This window comes from Anthonomus grandis, chromosome 6, assembly GCF_022605725.1.
Source record: "Anthonomus grandis grandis chromosome 6, icAntGran1.3, whole genome shotgun sequence".
Lineage (NCBI taxonomy): Eukaryota > Metazoa > Arthropoda > Insecta > Coleoptera > Curculionidae > Anthonomus > Anthonomus grandis.
In genome coordinates, this window is record NC_065551.1 from 21,000,343 (window position 1) to 21,023,382 (window position 23,040).

The window sequence follows — 23,040 nt, forward strand, 5'->3', positions numbered from 1 at the left end:
GTCTCATTATGAATTCACCGTAGGCATTGAAGAGTCTCGGTGATAGGATACATCCTTGACGGACGCCTCTATGTACTTTGAAAATGTTTGATGTTTTATTGTCGAGACTAACTATGGCATTGTTATTTGGTTGGTTATTAGAGATATGAAATGCGGAGGGACTCCCATTTCTTTCAATACGTTCCAGAGACTACTCCATCGAACACAGTCGAAAGCCTTTTTGTAATCTATAAAGCACAAGCGCATGGGGGTATTGAACTCCCGGGCTTTCTCGATTAATTGGCGAATGTTGAATATTTAGTCCCTAGTTCCTCTTCCCTTAACGAAGCCTGCTTGTTCTGAAGGGATTTGACTCCATCTAAACTAAACGATATTTAAATATCGATGCTCTTGATTCGAGGTTTTTGTGACATCGATATTTTTGTCATTATGCGCATCCCTACAACCAATTAATTTGAGGTTAGAATCACATGTCAAAAATATCTTAATTGTACACAATTTATTCATTTATTATAAGTTGATTTTTTAACACATTTTAAAATGGAACAACCCCAATTCACTGTATTTAAAACAGTTTTGGCCTACTCGGTCTTTATCCTGGCATCCCCCGTTTTGACGTTTTTCTTCACGAAATTTATATTCTTCGAAGGTAATAACATTCTAAGGTAATCCTATGTACAATAATTCCAGTCTTATTAGGGCTCCTTGGAGTATCCAGTACAGCCAGCAATGTTTGGTCAGCAGTACTTGCAATTGTAGTGCTGCATATTGCTTTAGGAATGTACATTTTAAGGGCTTACTCTGAGGCTGATAGGACCAAAGCTAAACCTGCTGAGAAAGTTGACTAGTCATGTGATTTACTTAATTTAGCTAAGTATTATTGGTTTAGGGTAATATTTGAGAGTTTTTTGTACCTCATTAGGCATATGGATGCTCTTTGAATACCTGTGATTTGTAATAAGTTTGAATGGTTTTTCCTATATAATTTAGTCTATTTTCAAGTATGCTTGTCTTTAGATGAATATTAAGGCAAAAAATGTAAATATAAACGAGAAATCCGTAAAAAAATCCATTTTATAGTTTGTTCTCTTGTTTTTTAGTTGATTTGTATTTTTTTTTTGTAAGCAAGCTGCACTTGTTTAAAAATGTACAGACTTATATTATTTAGTACAATTTGGTAATGAATATTTATATAAAAGTTTTTGTTTTAATTCCTCCAAAAGAAAATATATCATGAGTATCTTTAAATAAAATTTTCATTATAGTTTAGAAACACAATGTAAACTCTGAAATTCTGTTAAGTTGTCAAAGTTTGTACCTAGCTAATATAAACAGCCAGGAGAGACAACCTTGGGATCTACTTAAGTACCGAACATGATAAGTCTTGCTTCCGGCTTTTATATAATTTTTCTCCTTTATGGAGAATGAGTGCTATTTCTTATGGAAATAAATATTTATACATTTGCTTGTTAAAATGTTAATGCCTGCTTAACCTGGTGGCCTGCCAGGTTGCCTGACTTCTGTCAATTAGACTTATTTGTGGGAAACATATCGAAAATAAAATTTTATTTGAATTATTTCTTGTGACCTCAATTTATCACTTTGCTTATTTTTTGTTTTGGATATATATTTTTTTAAATTTGATTTCATACTCTTACAAACAACTAACATGTTTTAGTCTAAACCTAACTTATTCTCTAAATTTATAACACCTGTCCAAATAAAAGTAATACCACAAAATTTATCTACTATCAAGTTTCCAGTATATGATGTGCCAAACAAGTTTAAATCAAAATTTATCCAAATCTAATATTTTAATTAATTGATTACATTCTTTTAAACTTGACTCTAAGGAAGTATCGGCACCTTGACATCTAAAAAAAAATCCCTTCTCAATCTCATATTGGGTACATTTATTGGTATTTGCCCTAAAAGCTGTGACTGACATATGAAAAATAAAGAGTATCCTACTGTTTGATCAACCTAACACCTAATTAAGTCTTTTAGTTAATCCTTATATGAAATTAGAATCGAAAAAGTACAATACACCCTATGTTTTTTTTGTAAAACGCAAATTTAATAAGCCTTTTTTGAATTCTTCCAAGAGCATTCACATATGGAACTTGTTTTGTATCTCACAATACCATTTATTTCTCTATCATTGATATTTAATGCCCTGTTTTGATTTAAAACAGCTCTTGTATTTACACTTATTGATTTGTAAATTACTGATTCTACAAAAGTCTGTAAATGAATTTAAATGGTTTTGTAAGGCTTTAAAATCATGCTCTAAATCATCTGCATATACTAAGAATTAGCTTTGTTTCCCAAATCTAGATAAATCATTAATAAATAAATGGGGCCAGTGTAGACTCTTAAGGTATGTAGCAATAAAACTTGTTAACTCTTAGCGACGCCTAATTTAGTTGGTAAAAAAATACCTAGTGGAGCCAAAATATTTTTTTTATGAATTTTTATATTTTATGTAAAATTGTAGTAATTTAATACATTAGTAATAATAAAAAATTAAAAAAATGAAAATCTGCCAATCAGTTTTTTGTTAAATTTGAATAATTCGGTGGATCATATTGTGGACCACCGCGACACAAAATAAAAAAACTAAGAGTAAGATAACAAATTTATTTAAAAACTCATACAAACTTGGGTACTAAAAATTACGTTGCATGATAACTGGAAACACTCTTTACGTTTTCCCAAGCACAAAGGGACTTTATATATGGAACATACCCAATCCGTCCTTACTGGGTTAGCTTTAGTGCTACAAAGCGCGCATCTTCTTCTGGTACTCCTTGTAGGTTGATGAGCAGATGACTGCTGTCCTATCTCTAAGGGTACGTAAGGTTTGGATTTTTTTATTTCAACATCTGATGGTGAGACCAAATTTCTCTTGCGATTTACAAGCGTTTCTTGGATTAAACCGTTTATGACACTTCGTCTGGAATCTTTAGCAGACATTTTTGGTAACTCCAGCCTATTATAAATAATATTGGAATTTACAATTCATGCATCTAATAAGTAAAAAAATATTCGATGCCACCACTTTCTACTGTGACGGTCAATCTTATACTTAGAAAGTCTTTGGTCAAATATGTCCACTTCATTCATATTAGAATTGTAATCGATTTTAGATTGAGGACATGGAATTTCAGTAATTTGTCCACTTCTTTCTTTTCTTTTTACTGTTCCTACATCTTCTGGCTGATGAAAATTTGATAACATGTGAACACATCGACGGTCTTTCCACTTTCCATTTTGCAGCTAAAAATCCGGTACTGCTTGTAAACCATTGCACATTACCGCGTTTCAAATTCTTGTCTGGTTTAAATTTTGGCATATGACGACGATTGACATTTATGGTTCCAACAGCATGGATTTTTCTTTCATTCAATTGTTGAAATAGATCGACGCTAGTAAAAAAAATTATCAACATATAACACATGGTCTTTATTTTCTAAGTGTTTTGTCAAATTTGTAACGACTCTTGAACCAAGGCACTTTTCTATCTCACCAGTAGGTGATTTTCCAGTGTACAAATCAAATTTTAGGCAATAACCAGATTTATCAGCTAACATCCACATCTTGTACCCCCTTTTGATTGGTTTTTTTGGCATGTACTGCTTAAGGCTACTACGACGAAGTCAACCTCCTACCGTCTTAAATGGCAATGGCTCCATACCAGCAAGAAAATATTGTATAGGTATTTTATAATTAGTGAAACTCAATATTCTAAGTGGAGCGGGGGTAGTAAAAACGGACTACATAAAAACAATGTTTTTTTTACAACATACTAATAAATATAAATATAAATTAAATATCTATACTTACTGGAATGATGTAAGCTATCACTTTTTGCAGGATCTAATAGTATTTATCAATTTAGACACAGATAACTAACTTTTGTTTATTTTAACCTGAAATTTAATTCGTAACAGGTGTTTCATCAATGCTGCTATCCACCGAATAAGAAATCTAACCGCCAAAGTAAAAAAAAAAAATGTTAAAATGTCCACGGAGCGAGCTCTCCAATAGGTTGTTTAAATTTTGTGCTTCGGCAGCGCATTGCAAAGCAACATCAAAATATGGTCTATTTTTTGAACCACCGAGCCTTTAAACCATTAATCAGGGTGGTTTAAATTTTCGACCATGAATACTTAAAGAGGTTACAGCACAGATGTAAATACATAGAAATACAAAAAATGCATATATTTACATCTGTGGTTAAAGGCAACCATTTTAATAAACCATTTAAAATTTACAAATAACCATTGATCATTTAATTATGACCAAGAACAAACTTTTTCATTAAAGTTAAGCATCATTAAATTTTTCTATGGTTAACCTTATAAAATGTCCTAGTTATGTCTGTATCTAGAACGTCAACTTAATTATTATTAGAAAATTCCTGTAAAACCTTTCCAAAAGATTGAAAATTGTGGATTTTATATTTACAAATCCATGTTGTTTATTGATTATGATACATTAGTAGTATGACTGTTTATTCTGTTATAAATAGATCTTCCAAATATCTTACTTAATGTATTTAAAGTAGTGGCAGGACTATTTAGTAGCATACCGAATTTCTGTTTCTGTAATAAAATTTAATGAAAACATATCTATGTTATACTTGAAACTATTACTAAAAATCGAGCATAGCAATTTCATCATCTTGTTCATATTATGTTATCTTATTAGGCTCAAGACTTTATGAATTGTTTTGTTAGATGTTTTTTCTTAACTCCTTATGTTTTTCCTAAAAAATGGATTAATATGTGACAATTAAATATAACTATTTTTTCCTTGATAGTATTTTATAATAATTTCTAAACCATCTTTTTTTACATTTTTACCCTTTTTCACTATTTGGTCCAACATTTATAATAATCTAAATTACTCCAATCACCAGCTTGCAATTAATTATGCAAATCATAAAAATTATAATAAAAATTTGCTTTTTTAAAATTATACTTTTTAAGTGTAGAATTTGATTTAGTAAATTTGCTTTCTGCTTTGTAATTTTAAATTAATTTCTATGATTAAATTAATTTCTATGCGGATATCAGCTTTGATAGAACTAAATCTAATGTTTCATTGAAAAAGTTTGGAATATTGTTGATGGAATGCAAATTATTTTCACGGTTTAGAACCTTTGATAAGATAACGATGCGCTCCATTTTTTTCAAATTAAAATATCCAATTAAAAGGTAGATAATAAAATGTGATCTGAATATAAAAAATATTCATAATTTATGGATCCTTCGTGGTTTTTGTATATTAATTCAGTAGAATTTCAGGGAATATACAGTGTACAAATTCCTAATTCCACATCACCTATGGCACATTTGATACATAGCGACTGATATGACGAGGAGTCACTCTTTGCCATTAACATCGGTTTAAGTACACATTACCCCTTCTCCGAAAACTTCTACGTCTTCATACTTGTATCTATGTTGTTCATAGTTGTTCTAATTCCTCAGACCTCATTGACATTCTTTCATCAATTACCACTGAGGAAATTATTGCTGCTACTCGGAGGCTAAAAAACAAGTTGACAGCCGGTCCAGATGGTGTTCCAAGTTTTGTGGCTAAAGACTGCATGTTTGTCCTTTGTCAGCCTTTATGCCATATTTTTAACCTTATTTTGAAAACTGGCAAATTTCCAGGCGTCTGGAAATGTGCTAAAGTAATACCAATTCACAAAAAAGACGGTATAAACAGAATCGACAACTACCGACCTATCTCCATACTTTGCAATTTTTCCAAAACTTTTGAAACTATTGTTTATAACAGAATTCTTCCCCAAGTTCAATCACTACTCTCTATAGAATAGCACGGTTTTATTCCTAAAAGGTCGTGCATCACTGACCTCTGTAATGTGACTCATTTTATTTCTTCAGCCCTCGATAGAAAAAGTCAGGTTGATGTGGTGTATACTGATTTCAGTAAGGTTTTCGATCAAATAAATCATAGCATTCTGCTGGAAAAATTGAACAAGCAATTCAACTTCTCAGAAAGGCTAATTTCGTTGCTTTCGTCATACCTTATTGACCGTCTACAGTTTGTTGAGGTGGAAGGTTGCAGATCCAATACCTTTGTTTCAACTTCTGGAGTCTCACAGGGATCCAATCTCGGCCACTTCTTTTTATCTTTTATATTAATGATCTTATAGAATTGATTTCCTGCCTTAGACTAGCTTATACTGATGATCTGAAAATAGTCTGGTGTATCAATAGTATCTTGGACTGCTTGTTCTTACAGAGTAACTTGGGCCTAATTAGGGGGTGGTGCAGTCGAAATCAATTATGTCTTAACATCTTGAAATGCTGTGTGATCTCCTTTCACCCAACCAAGGATCCTGTTTTCAATCAAATCCTCTGTAGAAGTACTTCTATTAAAGATCTAGGGGTTTCGACGATAGGCTCACATTTGTGCCACATATTGAACAGACAGTGACCTCCTCGTTGAAACTTCTGGGTTTTGTCATTCGAAATAGCCGACTCTTTAACAACTCAAACTCGATAAAACTATTGTACTTTTTCTTTGTTAGATCAAGACTGGAATACGGTTCCTTGGTGTGGTGTGCTTTCTATGAATGCCATGTTGGCTACATCGAGAGTGTTCAGAGAAGGGTTTTAAAGTTTCTTATGTTTCGTGAGGATGGAATATATCCTGTTAGGGGATATCATCATGATCTGATTTTAGGTAGATTGATTCTGCAATCTCTGGCCATGAGGAGAACAATTCATTTTGTAACATTGTTATGGAAGTTGGTCAATAATCAAATAAATTCTCCTCCTCTCTTGAACGATATTCTATTTCATGTAGCACGATTTGCTTCTAGAGCAAATATCACTTTTGCTTTAGATCGCGCCAGAACTAACATTAGGTTTCAGGATCCCGTATATCAAATGTGCAGAATTTTTAATTCAGTATCATCAACCTGTGACATATTTGTATGCTCCATAAAGGATCTAGTTTTGTCTCTGACAAAACAACAGTTACCATAATTCCTTTTCTCTTCCTTTTTTCGCTTGTCCCATGAATCCCTTTCTTTGTTCATTCTAATGTTAATTTACATCTCCTTTAATTTTGATATATACATTTGGTATTTAATTTCAAAAGACCCTGGTTTGAAGCCTTGGTTTTGGTCAACGATTGTAGTGGGAGTTGCGTATCTTTATCTAAAATTAAACTGTTTAACTACAATGCTTTTTATTTAATTATTTGGATACATTAGTTGTCCTGACATATTTACAGGTGCTTCAATCTTGTAGCTGGAATAATGTTGGTGACTGCTTGAGATTTTTTGAACTTGATGATTAAGAACAAGTTTTTCAGTTAAATCAACTAACAAGTTATTTAAGTTAATATATGACTTCTTTTGTCTTGGACTTGCAGCTACGATTTCCTCGCTATTATTTACTCCTACATCACTTAAATTAGTGTAGTTGTTTTGAGAAATTAACATAGGGATACTCTTAGCTAGCAATTTTAAGTCCGTTAAAGAAACTAGGGTAATAGTACGTTACATCATCCTCAGGACTATAAATCCTAGATCGTCTTCGTTAACAATATTAACTGTAAAACCATTATCAGTACAAGAATTTCGAGGATTTTTTTCATGGGTTTTTCAAAGATCATTAAAGTTTCTTTACTTTTGCTCGGTACTGTAGATCCAACAAAAAAAATTAAATCAAATCATACGTTCTTGTTAATTTATGTTATTGTTGTCCAGAAGAATTTAAAAACCTGTTTCTGTGATTAATTTTTGTGGGTTTCTCATTACTTATAATATTATTCAAATAATTCATATATTTTCAATGTGAATCTCCATATGCTCGATAAGATCTGTTTTAATAGTTAAAATGTTATATCCGTTGTATTTAAATAATTAAACAAATAATGTTTATTTGCTAATTTACAAAATATCTTTGGTTTGGTAGTAAGTCAATTTTATTAAAGAAACATGAAAATAGCTCATACAGGGTATGAGAAAAAAGTTTGATGAGATTCAATGTTATGCAAGAGATTGTGGTGTACGTACATATTTTTATGTTTTTTGAAACATGACTTTCTTATGAAAAAACGCATTTATTTGAGTTGGAGGACTACCAATCAATCTACTCTTTTACAGAAAAAACACTGTGGAACGAGTGGAGCTTAGCTGGGATGGGCCTTTAGAAAAATTACATAATATGGGATTTAGAGGGCCTGTTTATATTCTAAAATCTGATTTAAATAATAGACAACGAGCTGCGAATATTGAGCAGTGGCGAAGCGTGAACTTTTTTTTCGGGTAGACAAACAATAAAAATCGTTAATTAGAAAAAAATGTGTATTCAATATTATTCACTTTAATGAAATACAGAATGAAAGCGCATGAAATATTAACTCAAAGAGAAAAATTATGTAGTGATATAAAACAGAAATAAATAATTACTACTAGCATAAAAAGATAGATAGATAAAAATAAATACTACTTACAAAAAAACAAAATACAATTGCCGATATCGAACAGTCGTTCATAAATAACCAGTGGTTATTAACCACTAAAAAAACCTTTTCTATACACCCAAAAATAAAAATACTAATTATTAAATTACTATAGCACGCGCCCCCACCAAATGCAGACAAAACTGAAGATGTATTGCGGCCGACCAGATCAAGCGTGTCCATAAACAATAACCCTCAACAGCATAATAAAATAGCTGGTCGACTTCGATAGACAAAAGCTCGAATGTCTTCCCCGCGAGTTAATTTTGCATGTAGGCTAAATGCGGCCGGACCTCTGTAGCCTGCTTGATGCGTATTTGGTTCGATATGCTCCAAATTTCGGAAGACAAATATCAATGTGTCTTCCTGGGGCTCGTATACATTAATTGGGTGTCAGCCCTGTATTTTTATCTTAATCGGTGCGGCAGGCGGGGCGCGCCTTTGGATTAATTATGTTTAGATACTATATAATAATAGTAAGGATAGCGACTACGTTCTGTGTTATTTTTTTTAAATTTTAATTTAACAATTACATGAAATAATTACGTGATAAATTAATGACAAATAACTGGATAATTTTGGGTAGACAGTGTCTACCTTGTCTACTCGTACGCTTCGCCACTGATATTGAGTTAACCAAGAGCATTGAGGTGACTGAGTGTGCAAGTCCATAGGGTTCTGTTGTACTCACTTTAGGTGCTCAGTCCTAAGAGTGCTGGTTTGACTGGTCGATATTTTGCATTTGCAGATGATAGTGTATAGAGATAATGAGCTTGAAGGCCTGAATGAAGTGTTGTTAATACATATCTTGAAAAGAGAGTAAAAGTAAAGTAGTATTAGTTCTATTGCTCAGTAACCATTTAGTACAATATTAAATGGTTACTGTGCAAAAAATTTAATTAATATTTTAAAAACATTTCTTATTTTTTAGTAAATTATCTAGAGACCCGTTTATAAAAATAAATAATATTTCAATTGAAAAAGTAACACACACTAGATATTTGGGACTTTTACTATAGATGAAAACACTTTTCATATACTTCAGTTTTCATATACCTTTCCCTTTGTGAGGTTTCTGTGGTCAGGTAGATTTGAACAAAATTCGCCATAGAAATATACATTTCTTATGATATAAAGATGCTGCTTCCTAATTACTTGCAAATAAACAACTTACCCAAAGCATAAATAACTATTATGATTGTAAGGGAAAGAAAGGCCAAACCATACCCAATACATAGTTACATACCCGATATTACTCTTTCGGGTACAGTGGATATATTTATATAGTAACTAGAAAACGGATTTCAATTTTAAAATGGGAATATGATGAAATTGTTAAATAAAACACTTATTGTACTATAATCTGTTTTTATTGTAAATAGATTTTAATTTCTATATTTATATATTTACAGTTTGAAAAATATATTAAAACAATATTACATTGATACAATAAAGCAATAAGAACAAAAAAAATACAATATTTCACTTATACTTATCAATATCCAACATTGCACTAAATGTATAAAGCTAATACTTAATTATTGTTTAGTAGTTTTTTAAATATTATTACTTGTTGATATGAACCTCGTCTCTATGTGCAATGTGAAATTATTAAAACCCTATAACTAAAACATTATGAGGGCAAGAAGGTAATATACAGAATGTGTACAGAACAAGGATATCCTGAATATTTGAAAAAATAGAAATGTCCTGATCAAACCTTAAACTTAAACAATATAAGAACTATATTGAGTTAAGATTTTTAAAACTAAAATGCTCAGGAAATGTTTATTAAGTATAAGAGCATTGTGCACGGTGGATTTTATTAAACTAAAAAGTCACTAAATGGCACAATTATTATAAATTAATTTTTATTCATCCAAATAATTTTATTATAATAATTATTTAAAATTGATTATTTTTACCTTATTCTTTTGTTACTTTAGACACCCGTAACGAAAGAAAGGTCGAGGGCAGTTTCATGCACAATACTTTCAACTTAATTGAGTTTGATTTAACAATAAAATATAAAAATAATGCAAGAGCGAGCAGAGTATTTTAAATATGAAAAAAGGTACATAATTGATTTGTTTGCTTTGTTACGTGTATACCCTAGTTACTGTCTTCATTTTTCTGGACCCTTGGATACAGCTGAAAACAATAAAAAAATAGGATCATATTATGTAGATACCGCAATAAGGACTTATCAAATTAGGCCACAGATGACTTTTATAGACTAAAACAACGTCGTTTAGACTTCATCTGACTGCCTTGATATTAGCTCGAAATGTTTCTACTTTAATAAAATATTTTTCATTTCTCTTCATTGGTTAGGCAGAACTTACCCCTAAAAGATTTCGTGGCACATATCCTTCCTTATCGCCTAAATTGGACCACCACCATTCTCTTTCGTTTTCATCTCCTTTCCGTAGCACGGTGAACTGTTGTCCAGCCTTGAAAGTTAATTCGTCTGGCTGTTGCGCCGTATAGTCGAAAACCGCATACACCGTGCCTCCGTTAAGAATTCCCAATTTTTCTTGAACACCTGGAATATACATTTTGAATATAGACAAGAAAGTGATATTGTAAGTTAAATAGCATTCGATCCCCAATAGCAAAATATATTTCACAGATTCTGTAAATATTATTTATGTATACATAAAGACATATACGTATACGAGTTCTATATGGGTCTAAAGGTTTTCTCATTTTGGAAATATGAAGGTGTAGTGGATATTCATTTAAAAACTTAAAAAAAAAACGAATGGATTTTTTTGGATATGAATAAAATTGTCCATAGCACAGTAATTTTGTCTCCTCTATAATATATCCAGACAACCATTAAAGAATGATGGATTGAACAAAAATGGATGGAGGTCTAATAATGACGTACATTTCATAACAGAGCAACCAAACAGTACAAGAATGATCCATATAAGGAAATTACCCGATCAACCTCTTTACATCTACCCTTAGATTTTTGTCTAATTGCTTTTCTTTCTCCAGTGTTGTTTCTGTTTCTTTTTGCCGGTCAGAAATTGATAAATTTTTACATACTTTTGTTCCGGTATATACAAAACAAGATAACTGATTTTTGGAGTTACGTAGGCTCAACAATTTGCTAGTGTGATTGATTATAATTAGAGTATCCGTAATCCATCCATAATTCATCCGTAATCAGATGGATAAGATAGAGTATCTATTTAATTCCTTTGATGCTGAGAACTCTCTTTTAGCAATGACAGAAACATGGATTAATGACTAGTAATTTTACAACTTTTCAAATTTTACTTCATAGAACGCAGATTGGTGGAGGGTGTGAGATCCTTATCAAAAAATCACATTCCTTGCACGCTTATTAAAAGTATTGAAAGGCAGGGTATAACATAACTAATTGTCTACTTAACTGAATTAAATAGGTATATAGCAATAATCTACAACCCAGACTGTAAAAACAGGAAATGTTGAAAACTCCTGCATCTCGAACTCAGTAACATAAACTCAAATGAAATATATTTATTAAGTGATATATATTTACATGTAGAGTCTTCATAAACAATATATACCCAAATTAACATCACATTACATTACAGATATGTGCCTGTGCTTACTGGGAATAGACTACAATTCTGTAATGAGTCGGTTACAACACAAAAAGGTCTTACTATTATTGACCATATAACACCCAATTCCTGAAATAAGTTTATACTCTCATTAACAAACTATGATATACAGATATTGTCAATCCACTCAAAAATAAGAAGAGAAGACGAAAATTTACAAAAAAAAATTATTAAACTGTGCAGACCTGTCTATACAACCTAGAAATCTGTTAATTAGGTCACAGGGTCTGCTGGAATTAATTGTGATGACTTTATGAAATGAACATTGAATTAATAAAGTAAATAGCAACAATGCTCGTTTATTGATGGAGATGGTGCAATAAGAACTTCTATAAAAACTCGTAATTTTCACCACAAAAGGCAAAAGCGAAATCCGGAAAACATTTAGGTTAAAAAAATATAAAAAGTGCCAAAAAAAATGAACATAGCTAAATTAACTTTTTTAATTAAGAATTTAATGAAGCTCAAGGATATTCATAAAAGACCTATCTCCAGTCGTTCCATTTTTGTTGATGATCGTGCTTTTTTCCTATTTGTCTCCTCCTCCACAAATTCACTATAGTTATATGTTAAAAAAGCGATAACATACAGCCTTGCGTGACTCTTGTTTCATGAGGTTTTTATAACGGATATCAGATGCACTGGAGGTCCCATATTTATCAGGATGGTCTAAAGATTAACCCAGGTGACACAATAAAATGCCTTTTGATGAGTAACAAAACATTTTATCACGGGTACTTGATATTTTCTAGGTTTTTCCATAAACTGTCTTAGTTTCAGTATTTTTTCCCCACTTCCTTTTACAAAACTTGCTTGGTACCTTCTAGGGTTATTTGGCGGTCTAAATAGGCTTTTTTTTAGCATTTCTAAGAGGCTTTGCGTGAGATATTAGTTATCACTGACAGTGTTCGCTAGTTCTTGCACCTCGTAGTAACTCCTTTTTTAAGTAATGACTTATATTAAAGTACACCAATCAGTTGGCCAATTTCCTGTGGTCCATATGGTCGTACAGGTAGACTGGAAAATTTCACTTTTGTACGCTCCTTTCGCCCAACATTTGAAAAAGTTCTGGTATAATATCGATTCCTGAAGATTTGTTTTTCTTTAACAATTGAATTGTTTCCTTCACTTTGGAAAGTAGTATCGCTCGTCCTCTGGAATAATCACTGGGTCATAAATTCTCTGATGGAGTCTGTTCGTTCCTGTGGAAACCTGTCCAGTAGTTCTTCCACGTTTCTAAGTATTTAATCAATATTAGTTTTTAGATTTCCCTATTGGTCCAAAATAGACGTTTTCCTCTATATAGATCGTTTTCCTATATGATCCGGCAGAGTTTATTTTCCATGTTTAACTGAAAATTCTGAAATATTTGATAGATGCGGTATTATGGTTCTTTTAATTTGTTTTCGAGATACTACTTTAAAAAGTCTGAAATCTCGCAGTTCGCTGCAGGTAAATTTCATATTTTAAAGCCGACGATCTCCATCGTTGTTTAGTCATAATGTAGTCGATCTGGCTCCAGCCAGATCGACTGGAGCTGGAGTTCAGCCGTTTGGGCTTCGCCACGTAAATTATCTTCGAGGATGGTGTTTAAAGAGAGTGTCAGTAACTGCAAGGTTCTGTTGTATTCTATAAGGCGATCTCATTCCTCTGACCCAGACCAAACTGATCCATAGTATGTTCGACGTCTTCAGAAGCTTTTCTGACTCTGCCATTAAAATCCTCCAGGATGAATAGTGAGTAGGTGATGGTTTGGAATAGTGATGAGGACCTCTTCAAGATGATCGTAGAAAAAAAGTCTGCTTCTTAGATATCGATATTGGTGCTTAGATTTGTATGAAACTTGCGGTGGTTGTGGAGGAATTTTTGTGTAAATTATTCAGTCATCAACTGCATTATATCTAATCCAACAGACTTGTTTAGCTTCGGAGGCACAATTATTGCAATACCATTCGTTCTCGTATTTTCTGAGTCTGAAAAGTAGACCATGTTGCTCTCAGCGGTTCTGAACTATACATTATTTCATGAATGTGTCTGGATAATTCCGTTCAATGTGTTCTGATATGTTGTGATAGTCCTAAAATAACGAGATCATAAGTTTCCATTTCTCTTTCTATGATTTGCTTCCCAGGATGTTACGGTTTCCTGTTGCCTCCTACAGTGCAGTACCTAGCCGGGTCTGGAATATGTTCATCGCATCTGGGAAAATTTGATTCTGAGCTTTTGGGAAAATATATCTTTTGCACCTTAGCTCAGTAATAATGGATACTGTTGCCCTCCATCACTTCTTACTACTTATTCTGCTGTATCAATCAATATCGTTATGGATGATATGGGACCGTTACAGGTACTAGTTTTCCGGGTAAAACACATGGAATCTGCGGTGGGCAGGGATTGATTCATTTTTCTTGATAGGAGTTATGCTCGAAGCGGTCTTACCCGCTACCCACAAAAAAGACCTGGGGGGTTATAGACCAGGTTTAAAAAAAAATACTAAGTAGCTACAAGGATGAATGCAAATATCTTCTTACGAATAATCGAAAAACTGAAAATGTTTAGGACATATGTGAATATTTTAATTATAACTTTGTCAATATTGGGTAAGAATTGGTAAGCCAGATCCCAAATACTCCACTCAATACTGCCATTCAGTCATTTGTAAATGATAATAATTACGGATCTTTAGTCCATGCTTTGCACAAGAAAATAGTAACTTGATTGATAATTTGAAGGCTTCGAAGGCGACGGCTATGTGTGAACAGTAAAAATGTGTAAAGGGCAGTCTAACCCCAATTCTCAATATTAATCAATCTTTCCTACGTAGGAAAGTTTCTAAATAAATTAGGATATAATATAAATGACGATAAGAATATTGCTAATAATCCCGTCCAAACTCAGTGCTTCCCGATATTTTCAAGACATTTGAGAGAGATAACCAGTATGGCTTCCGTAAGTCGAGTGCTACCGCTTCAGCAACCGTTGATGTAATAACAGAACTTCAAACTGAAGTAGATCATGATGAAATGACTTCAGTAGTGTCATAATATTGTGTTGGATAAGTTGGAACGGATCGGAATTAGAGGTGTATTACATAATTGATTTTCAGAATACTTAAAGGGTAATGAACAAACATGTAGAGTGCGATGGCACAACAAAATCAGAGGTGAACCTAAGGTGCTCCACATGTGACCACTGAGGTCACATGTGGAGCACCTTAGGGATCCGTACTTGGTCCCATATTATTTCTTGTATACAGGGTGATTCATTAAGAATAGGCAATCTCTGAACTGGAGATACTACACACCAAAATATGGCAATTGACCTTAACATGTCTTATACAAATGTTGCAAGTTTACGAGATACAGGGTATTTAATTTTAATTTGAAATTTCTTAATAATTTTGTGATTTTAAGTAGTATCGTCTTGAAAATTGGCGATTTTATGTGTTTTGACATGAAAATTACGAATTTTGTGGTGAATTTAGCATTATTTATACATGGCGTTAGCTACACCCTGTTACTTAGGTAAATTACAACATATCTTTTTTGCCTAATCAGTTATGGCTAAAACGACTAAAAAATCTAAAAGGCAGTTCAATATGGAATAAAAAAGGTACTCTTGTTTATTTCATGTAACTCAGTTTTTAAGTTATTTGCATTTTAAACATTCAGCATAAAGAATCCTAAGCCACCGTTATTACATTGACTTTTTTTCAATTAGGCTTGCGTCAGCACTTATCAGTTTTTCGTGTAAAGAAATTATGTGACAATTTTACTGTCACTAAGTAAGAGTGTATTATTTGTAGTAAACATTCTAAAATAAGAAAATGCCACGTCATAATGAATATTCCAACAGTGAAATGCGTGATATGATTTGCGTTTTTGCGCAGTCAAATTATAGTGGACTTGGTGCAGCCAGAAGGTATTTAGAATTATACCCAAATCGAAGACAACCCAATCACAAACAGGGTGTCTTCGTCCTAAAACTTTAAATAGTGCAAAAAATGTCAACGTCGATGATGAAGAAGAGGTCTTAGCTCGTATTTCGGAAAATGCAGATCTCAGTACTCGCCGGTTAAGTACGGCAACAAGAATAAGCCAATCATCTATCTAGAGAATTTTAAAGAAAGAGAATCTCCGTCCATATCACTATACTCCTGTCCAAAATTTGCTACCTCAAGATTTACCAGTTCGCCTACAGTTTGCTCAATTTATGCTAGATGAACAATCCGAAAACCAGGAATTTTCTAATGACCTTCTTTTCACGGGCGACGTTTACTGGACGAGGTGTTTTTAATTGGAAAAACAATCATTTGTGGGAACGTCATTTTCAGCATGAATTCAATGTAAATATTTGGTGTGATATCTGTTTTTTTATTGGTCCTTTTGAACTTCCTCCTAATCTGAACGGGCTCCTCTATTTAAACTTCCATGAACAACAGTTAGACCCACTACTAGAAGATGTACCACTAGCTATAAGGCGGAACATATGGTTTATGCAAGACATTTTTCTTTGCCAGTACGGCGATACCTGAACGAACATTTTCCTCACCGGTGGATTGAGCGTGGCAGTGAATTTATTTGGCCACCTAAAAGTTTAGACTTAAACACTCTAGACTTCTCAATATGGTCACACATGAAGGACATGGTTTACAAAGATACAATTAATTTCATCGAAGAATTACGACAGAAAATTCAAGTAGCTTCAAGCTAAGCTTCAAGCTTCAAGCAAGAAGCTATATCAAAAATATTCGACAAATGTTATTTAGTTTTCTTAAGAGTAAATAACAGAAGTAATTAAAAGTAAATAAAGTAATTTAAAAGAATACATTCCCATTAAGCCATTGTAATAACGGTGGCTTAGGATTATTTACGCTGAATGTTTAAAATGCAAATAACTTAAAAACTGATAGAGTTACATGAAATAAACAAGAGTACCTTTTTTATTCAAAATTGAACTGCCTTTTAGATTTTCTAGTCGTTTTAGCCATAATTGATTAGGCAAAAAAGATATATTGTATTTTACCTAAGTAACAGGGTGTAACTAACGCCCTGTATAAATAATGCTAAATTCACCACAAAATTCGTAATTTTCATGTCAAAACACATACAGTCGCCAATTTTCAAGACCGTACTGCTTAAAATCACAAAATAATTAAGAAATTTCAAATTAAAATTCCAACTTTAAATACCCTGTATCTCGTAAAACTAGAATTTTTGTATAAGACATGTTAAGCTCAATGGCCAAATTTTGGTGTGTAGTATCTCCAGTTCAGAGATTGCACATTCTTAATGAATCATCCTGTATATTCACTCAATTTCAAAATTAAAAAAAGCCAAATTAAATTATTTGTTGAGGATGCTATTCTAAAGTACTCTGGCATAAAATAAAAGAACATATAAATTACCATCTGCATGGAATATAAGAATGTCTTAAATGACATAAATTGAGCAAAAAATCGTCATATATGCTAATAAGTAATCGACCTGCAAAAAATTCACAACCAATAAAAGTTCATGCTTAAAACTTTTCTATTCTAGAGAACCGATGAAAGACTGTATGTTGACGAAGCATTGTCATAGAAGCCTCATAAATAAATAAAGTTGGGGAAAAAGAGTTGCACCAATTAAAAAGAAGTAATTCACACAAACTTATTAAGAAGTAAATATTTTTTCTTGATACACTGTCACCTATAGTATCTGTAGATTTTGTAGTATCCTACAAAGAAAAAATACATAAACCTCTGGAGATTCCTCAAAATAGACAATAAAAAAATCTATAAAATCGCTCCAGGAGATATAATACAAAGACTTCTATATAAACTATAATATTATACCAATTGGGAATGTTAGTTATCAATGGAAAACGTCATTCTATAAGACCAAATTTAATATTCGCAAGTAATATATCATTTTCAAACACGACCTATATGGGATGTTGCTATCATGGGCATCGTCCTCATATAAAGGTTTAAAGGTTTATTCTCTTTGAGCGTGTCCAAATCTATAATAATGTACCTCTGTAAAATCAGAGAGCTGAGCCTTTTAGGTTTTGCGAAGAAAGCAAAGGAATACTTTCAAATCATTCATTGCTAATCATTGCAACAATGATAGTGAAATACATGTGGAGAATAAATGAGTATTAGTTAATGATACTGTTTGTAAAGAAACTGTTTTGTAAAAAGAATTCTTCTTAAGATGTTGTGATGCTTACTATATAAATATTCCGAACATCCATCGAACCCTTCCTCGTCTTCCTCGCACTTTTCCGCAGCAGTTTCATGGTCACTGAGGGTCGTAGCAAAGATACACGCCCCATGCTCAACCAGAAACTTCACCATGGTCAAATTGTTGCAACTGGCTGCGCAGTGTAGCGGCGTCCAACCGTCGCTATCCTGCGCATTCACGTCGCATCCGAACTCCACCAGAAACTTGACTATTTCTATGTGTCCTGCACAGATGGCGTTATGCAGGGCCGTAATACCCTCGTCGTTTGCTGCACTAGGATTTGTCACCTGGAATAATATTGTAAAATTATAATAGTTTATTCTAGTTGATGTGGCATAATATAAACAGAGAACAACCGACAAAAGTTGTAAAAGTTTGATTCTGTTTCCTTAGATGCCAAAAATATAATGGTGTGCTTCAGTTTTCTCTTACCTGCGTGGCAGTTTTCTTAACTAACTCCAGTTCTCCTTCAAGACTAGCATCCAGCAGAAGGGCAAGTGGATCAAAACTAACCCGCCTGGAGAGATTTTGTTTTCCAGTTTGTTTCAAATTGCCCTTTTTCGTTCTCCTTATCACGTTGTGCTCGTCTTTGGGCTCCTTGGAGTCGACGCTGCTCGTCTCATCTACCGAAGACCTGGAACATCTGTCCGTCTCATCCTTAGGAGTTACCTCTTCAAGCGGCTTGATTTCCAGCTTCTCCTGCGATTCCTGATACTGGAACACCGGGGGCATTTCGATCCGTTTACTATTCATAATTAATCCGTTCAGTTTTGAGCTGGAGCTGAGGCTGCGAAGCTTGGGCTGTTCACTGAGGGGCTGCTTTTTGATGTTTAAGGGCTTCGCTTTTATGATCATTTCGGATGCTTGAGGCAAATTGGGTATGGGTTTGTTTGGATCAATAGAAAGGGGTTTTTGAGAGAGTAAAAGAGAAGCTGGGGGTTTGGCTGCTAGAGGTGGTGAAGATTTGTCTTCCGGGGGTTCGGTTAAAGGCAAGGGTGGCGGTCTGGGGCTGTGAGTTTCGTCGGCGATCAGCTGAGTAAGACGTGGGGGTGGTTTAATTGCTGGTTTAGGTGGCAGAGCTGGTTTTGGTGTACTATCCAGAGATACCTAAGAAAGCATGAATGTTTAGATGTTGCAATGAGTGGTTAAAACAAATTAAAATCAATAATTTGTTTAAATGTAATAAAGAGATTCTTGCACTAAATATACAGAACTCATTTTAAATATGCAAACTAAATATTTATTCGTAAAATCACTGATACAAAAATAATGTATATTATGGATTAAAAATGAATATCAAAATATTTATCAACTTGAAACCCCTAGCCGCTCGGAAAATATTTATTATTGTGAAACAGTTTCCGCTTTAATTGATTTTCTGTCGTCCGTATTTTTCTATTTCCCGCTTTAAATAATAAGCCATGTTTATTTTATCAACAAAGTTAATGCATCGGAAATGATCGAAATGCATTGTTAAATTTTAATTTTAAATATTGAGGGGTCACATTTGGACGGTACAAAAAGTGCAATTTTAGGTGTTTTTTTTGTGATTGAAAACTTTTATTACTTGTAAGTGAACTTCATAGGGTCTGTAACTTGAAACTTAGGTTCATGGGTTCAATTTTATCTTAAAGAGTGCAGGCCTGTGAAGATGTTCAGTATCTGTTCTCAGTGCTTTCGAAAGTCTTTACTATTACTATTACTTTAATAATTAAGAATAGGATCTTCCTTAAAATGTACAAACTACTAGTAAAAATTATTGTTCTTGAATCAGCTGACGTATTCACCATTGTTATACATTCCAGTAACTCTTAAGTCTTTATTTGTACCTATGTATAAAGTTTTGAATTAAATGTTGCCGCTACCTACAGTCTCTTCTATATAGGGTGGTCCAGTTTCGAAGATGGATTTAAATAGGAGATAGAAAATCTTTGTTACAAAGATACAGGGTGTCAAAGTTTTAATTAAAATATTTAAATTTCATTATATTTTCAATACTACTTAAGATATTTAATTGAAATTTGATACATTTGAATAGGTAGCTAAGATACATCTGATACATCATGAAAACAGTATTATTTTACTTTAACTAGTAGCGTGCGTACCGATACATCTTCGCACAATTTTAATGAAAAAAATTATGCGTCACCGGTTTTCCTTTTATAAAAAATTATTTCTAGAGTCCTGCCCACAATGAAGTTGGCAAAAAAAATAAAAAATCGCAGTTAAGTTTAAATATGAAAAAAAAACATTAAAATATAGTATGAATATAACATTTAAAATAAAAATATAAATTACATTTAGTAACAGTCGAATAATACAAAAAATGTACCATATATAAGCCTCTTTTCTTTTTTTTTATTGTTGTATATTTTATGATCTATAGCTCTATGACCTATATAACTTATTTATTATTTTTTCATATTTGTTTATCATGGATTATATTTATACTTTTTGTATAATTCAACTGATACTAAATGTAATGTATATTTTTATTTTAAATGTCATATGTATTTAAATATACTTACATCCATACTATATTTTTTCATATTTACATTTTTCTTAAATTTATTTTATTTTTGTTTTTTTTCGCAAAAAATTACCGTCTTCTTTTATTCAATGGCTGAGGATGAATTAAATATAATTCGAAACGTTTGTCTACAAAAATTGTTTTCTTTAGTCTTCTCTGATCAATAAACCCACAACCACGTCATTTACTTAATTAAACGTAAAATTACAAAAAATTGCTCAAAATGTCCACTTACTTCAATACATTTTTGACATCTTCTAACTGATGCATGTATTGCTGCTGACACTTTATTAGGATTTTGCCGTATCTAATTATAGCCTTGCTGAATCCTTAGAATTAAATCTTCCCTTGTGAATATAGGATTTGCTTTATTTAATTTTTATCTTTAATCGTGCCCCATACGTAATAGTCGAGCGGATTAAGATCCGGTGACCTGGGTGGCCACGCCACTGGTCCAATACAATTAACAAGTTCATTATTTAAGTCTTTTAGCAATTCTCTCACACCTAACCAAATTATTTTAAAAGTACGAAGTGTACGGTTACTTAGATTATTATTTGGACGGTTTCTATTTTGTTCATTATTAGAACGCAGTATTACTACGATCACGTTCTTCTATTAGGGTAGCGTCGATAATATACTACGTGTACAAAACACTGATAATAATAGTGACAGTAATAATCTTTTAAGTGCCTGCTCCAAAATTTGGAAAAAAAAATCTAACCAAAGGGCCAAATTTTATTTAAATAACCAAAGTAGTTTTGAAAACATAATCAAATTTAAATATTTTAATTAAAATGTTGACACCCTGTATCTTTGTAACAAAGATTTTCTATCTGCCATTTAAATTCATCTTTGAAACTGGATCACCCTGTATAGAAGAGACTATAGGTAGCGGCAACATTTAATTTAAAACTTTATACATAGGTTTAAGAATATATAGGGTCTACCAATAAGAATGATATAAGTTTAAATTGCTAAAAAATAAAAACGAATTGGTTAATTTCTATGATTGATGTTTCATGTTGTAGTTTATTATCTAACATTATGTTTTAAACAAAATATCATTAAGATGTGACCTCGGCTACGGCGGCAGACGTTTAGACGATGAACCCAATTTTCAATCACTTTTTCTAACAAGTTCTGTTGAGTTTCGCGAATAACCCTAGTTATGTTAACTTTCAACTCATTGATGGTTTGAGGATTGTTAGAATACACCTTCGACTTCACTTATCCCCAAAGAAAAAAGTCCAGGGGAGTAAGATCACAGGACCTTGATGGCCAGTTGATATTGCCATGTCGCGAAATTATTCGATCTTCAAAACGCTCTCTTAATAAATTAATTGTGGCTCGGGCAGTGTGTGATGTTGCTCCGTCCTGTTGAAACCAATTCTGTTCGAAGTCTCCACCATCAATTGCAGGCCAAAGAAAGTTTGTTATCATGTCGCGGTAGCGCTCTACGTTGACTGTCACAGTACGCCCCCCTGCATCCTAAAAAAAGTATGGACCGATAATTCCACCGACATGCAAACCACACCACACAGTCACTTTTAACGGGTGTAATGGCACCTGTACTAATTTCTGGGGATTGTTCTGACACCAGAAGCGGCAATTTTGCGTATTGACAACGCCACTAAGACAAAAATGGGCTTCATCTTAAAAGGTGATTTGTTTCCCAAAATCGGCATTTTGTTCCAACTGCAACAGGGCTCAGTCGGTAAACGTTCTTCGCAAACCATGGTCAGCAGGCTTCAATTCTTGAGTTAGAACCATCTTATATGGATGTAGGCCTAAGTCTTTCTTCAAAATGCGCAACAGAGACATTGCTGAAATGCCTAATTGCTAAGAACGGCGCAAAACAGACACATTGTATTCGCGTCAACAATTTCTCTTGCAGCGGCGATATTTTCAGCGGTCCTTGAACTTTTTTGTCGCGTTGGTGGCTTATTATCCAGAAGAGTGTATTCCCGTTCAAACTTAATAATTGTGCGCCTTATTGCAAGCTTAGAAGGCCGTCCACGATGCCCAAAATCTTCTCTAAGAGCACGATAACAGGCTCTAACCGATTTCGCATTTTCGCAATAACTTTTTACGATAGCTATACGTTGCTCTTGACTTAAACGATTCATGATGAAATGTCAAAGAA

The 23,040-nt window shown here is 33.0% G+C and overlaps 2 protein-coding genes across 10 annotated transcripts in view; one reads left to right on the plus strand and one right to left on the minus strand.

The window, feature by feature from the left end:
- The first annotated feature begins 465 nt into the window (after positions 1-465).
- On the plus strand, positions 466-1,577 carry LOC126737811 (vacuolar ATPase assembly integral membrane protein VMA21 homolog). The gene is made up of 2 exons (XM_050442872.1): positions 466-649; positions 700-1,577. Exons 1-2 carry the CDS (start codon positions 541-543, stop codon positions 846-848), a joined length of 258 nt encoding a protein of 85 aa, XP_050298829.1. The 5' UTR covers positions 466-540; the 3' UTR covers positions 849-1,577.
- An 8,485-nt stretch (positions 1,578-10,062) lies between these two features.
- The window catches only part of LOC126737802 (apoptosis-stimulating of p53 protein 1), a 413,921-nt gene continuing 400,943 nt past the window's right edge, over positions 10,063-23,040 (minus strand). For 3 of the 9 annotated variants that reach the window (XM_050442857.1, XM_050442858.1, XM_050442859.1), the window contains 4 exons: positions 18,797-19,471; positions 18,351-18,651; positions 10,860-11,059; positions 10,065-10,665 (listed from right to left, as the gene is read on the minus strand). In XM_050442857.1, coding sequence (XP_050298814.1) covers positions 10,627-10,665; positions 10,860-11,059; positions 18,351-18,651; positions 18,797-19,471 — 1,215 coding nt within the window. In that variant the 3' untranslated portion in view covers positions 10,065-10,626. Of the gene's footprint in view, positions 10,666-10,859; positions 11,060-18,350; positions 18,652-18,796; positions 19,472-23,040 lie in introns of all 9 variants that reach the window. The other 6 variants (XM_050442860.1, XM_050442861.1, XM_050442864.1 and 3 more) reach the window with 4 other exon arrangements.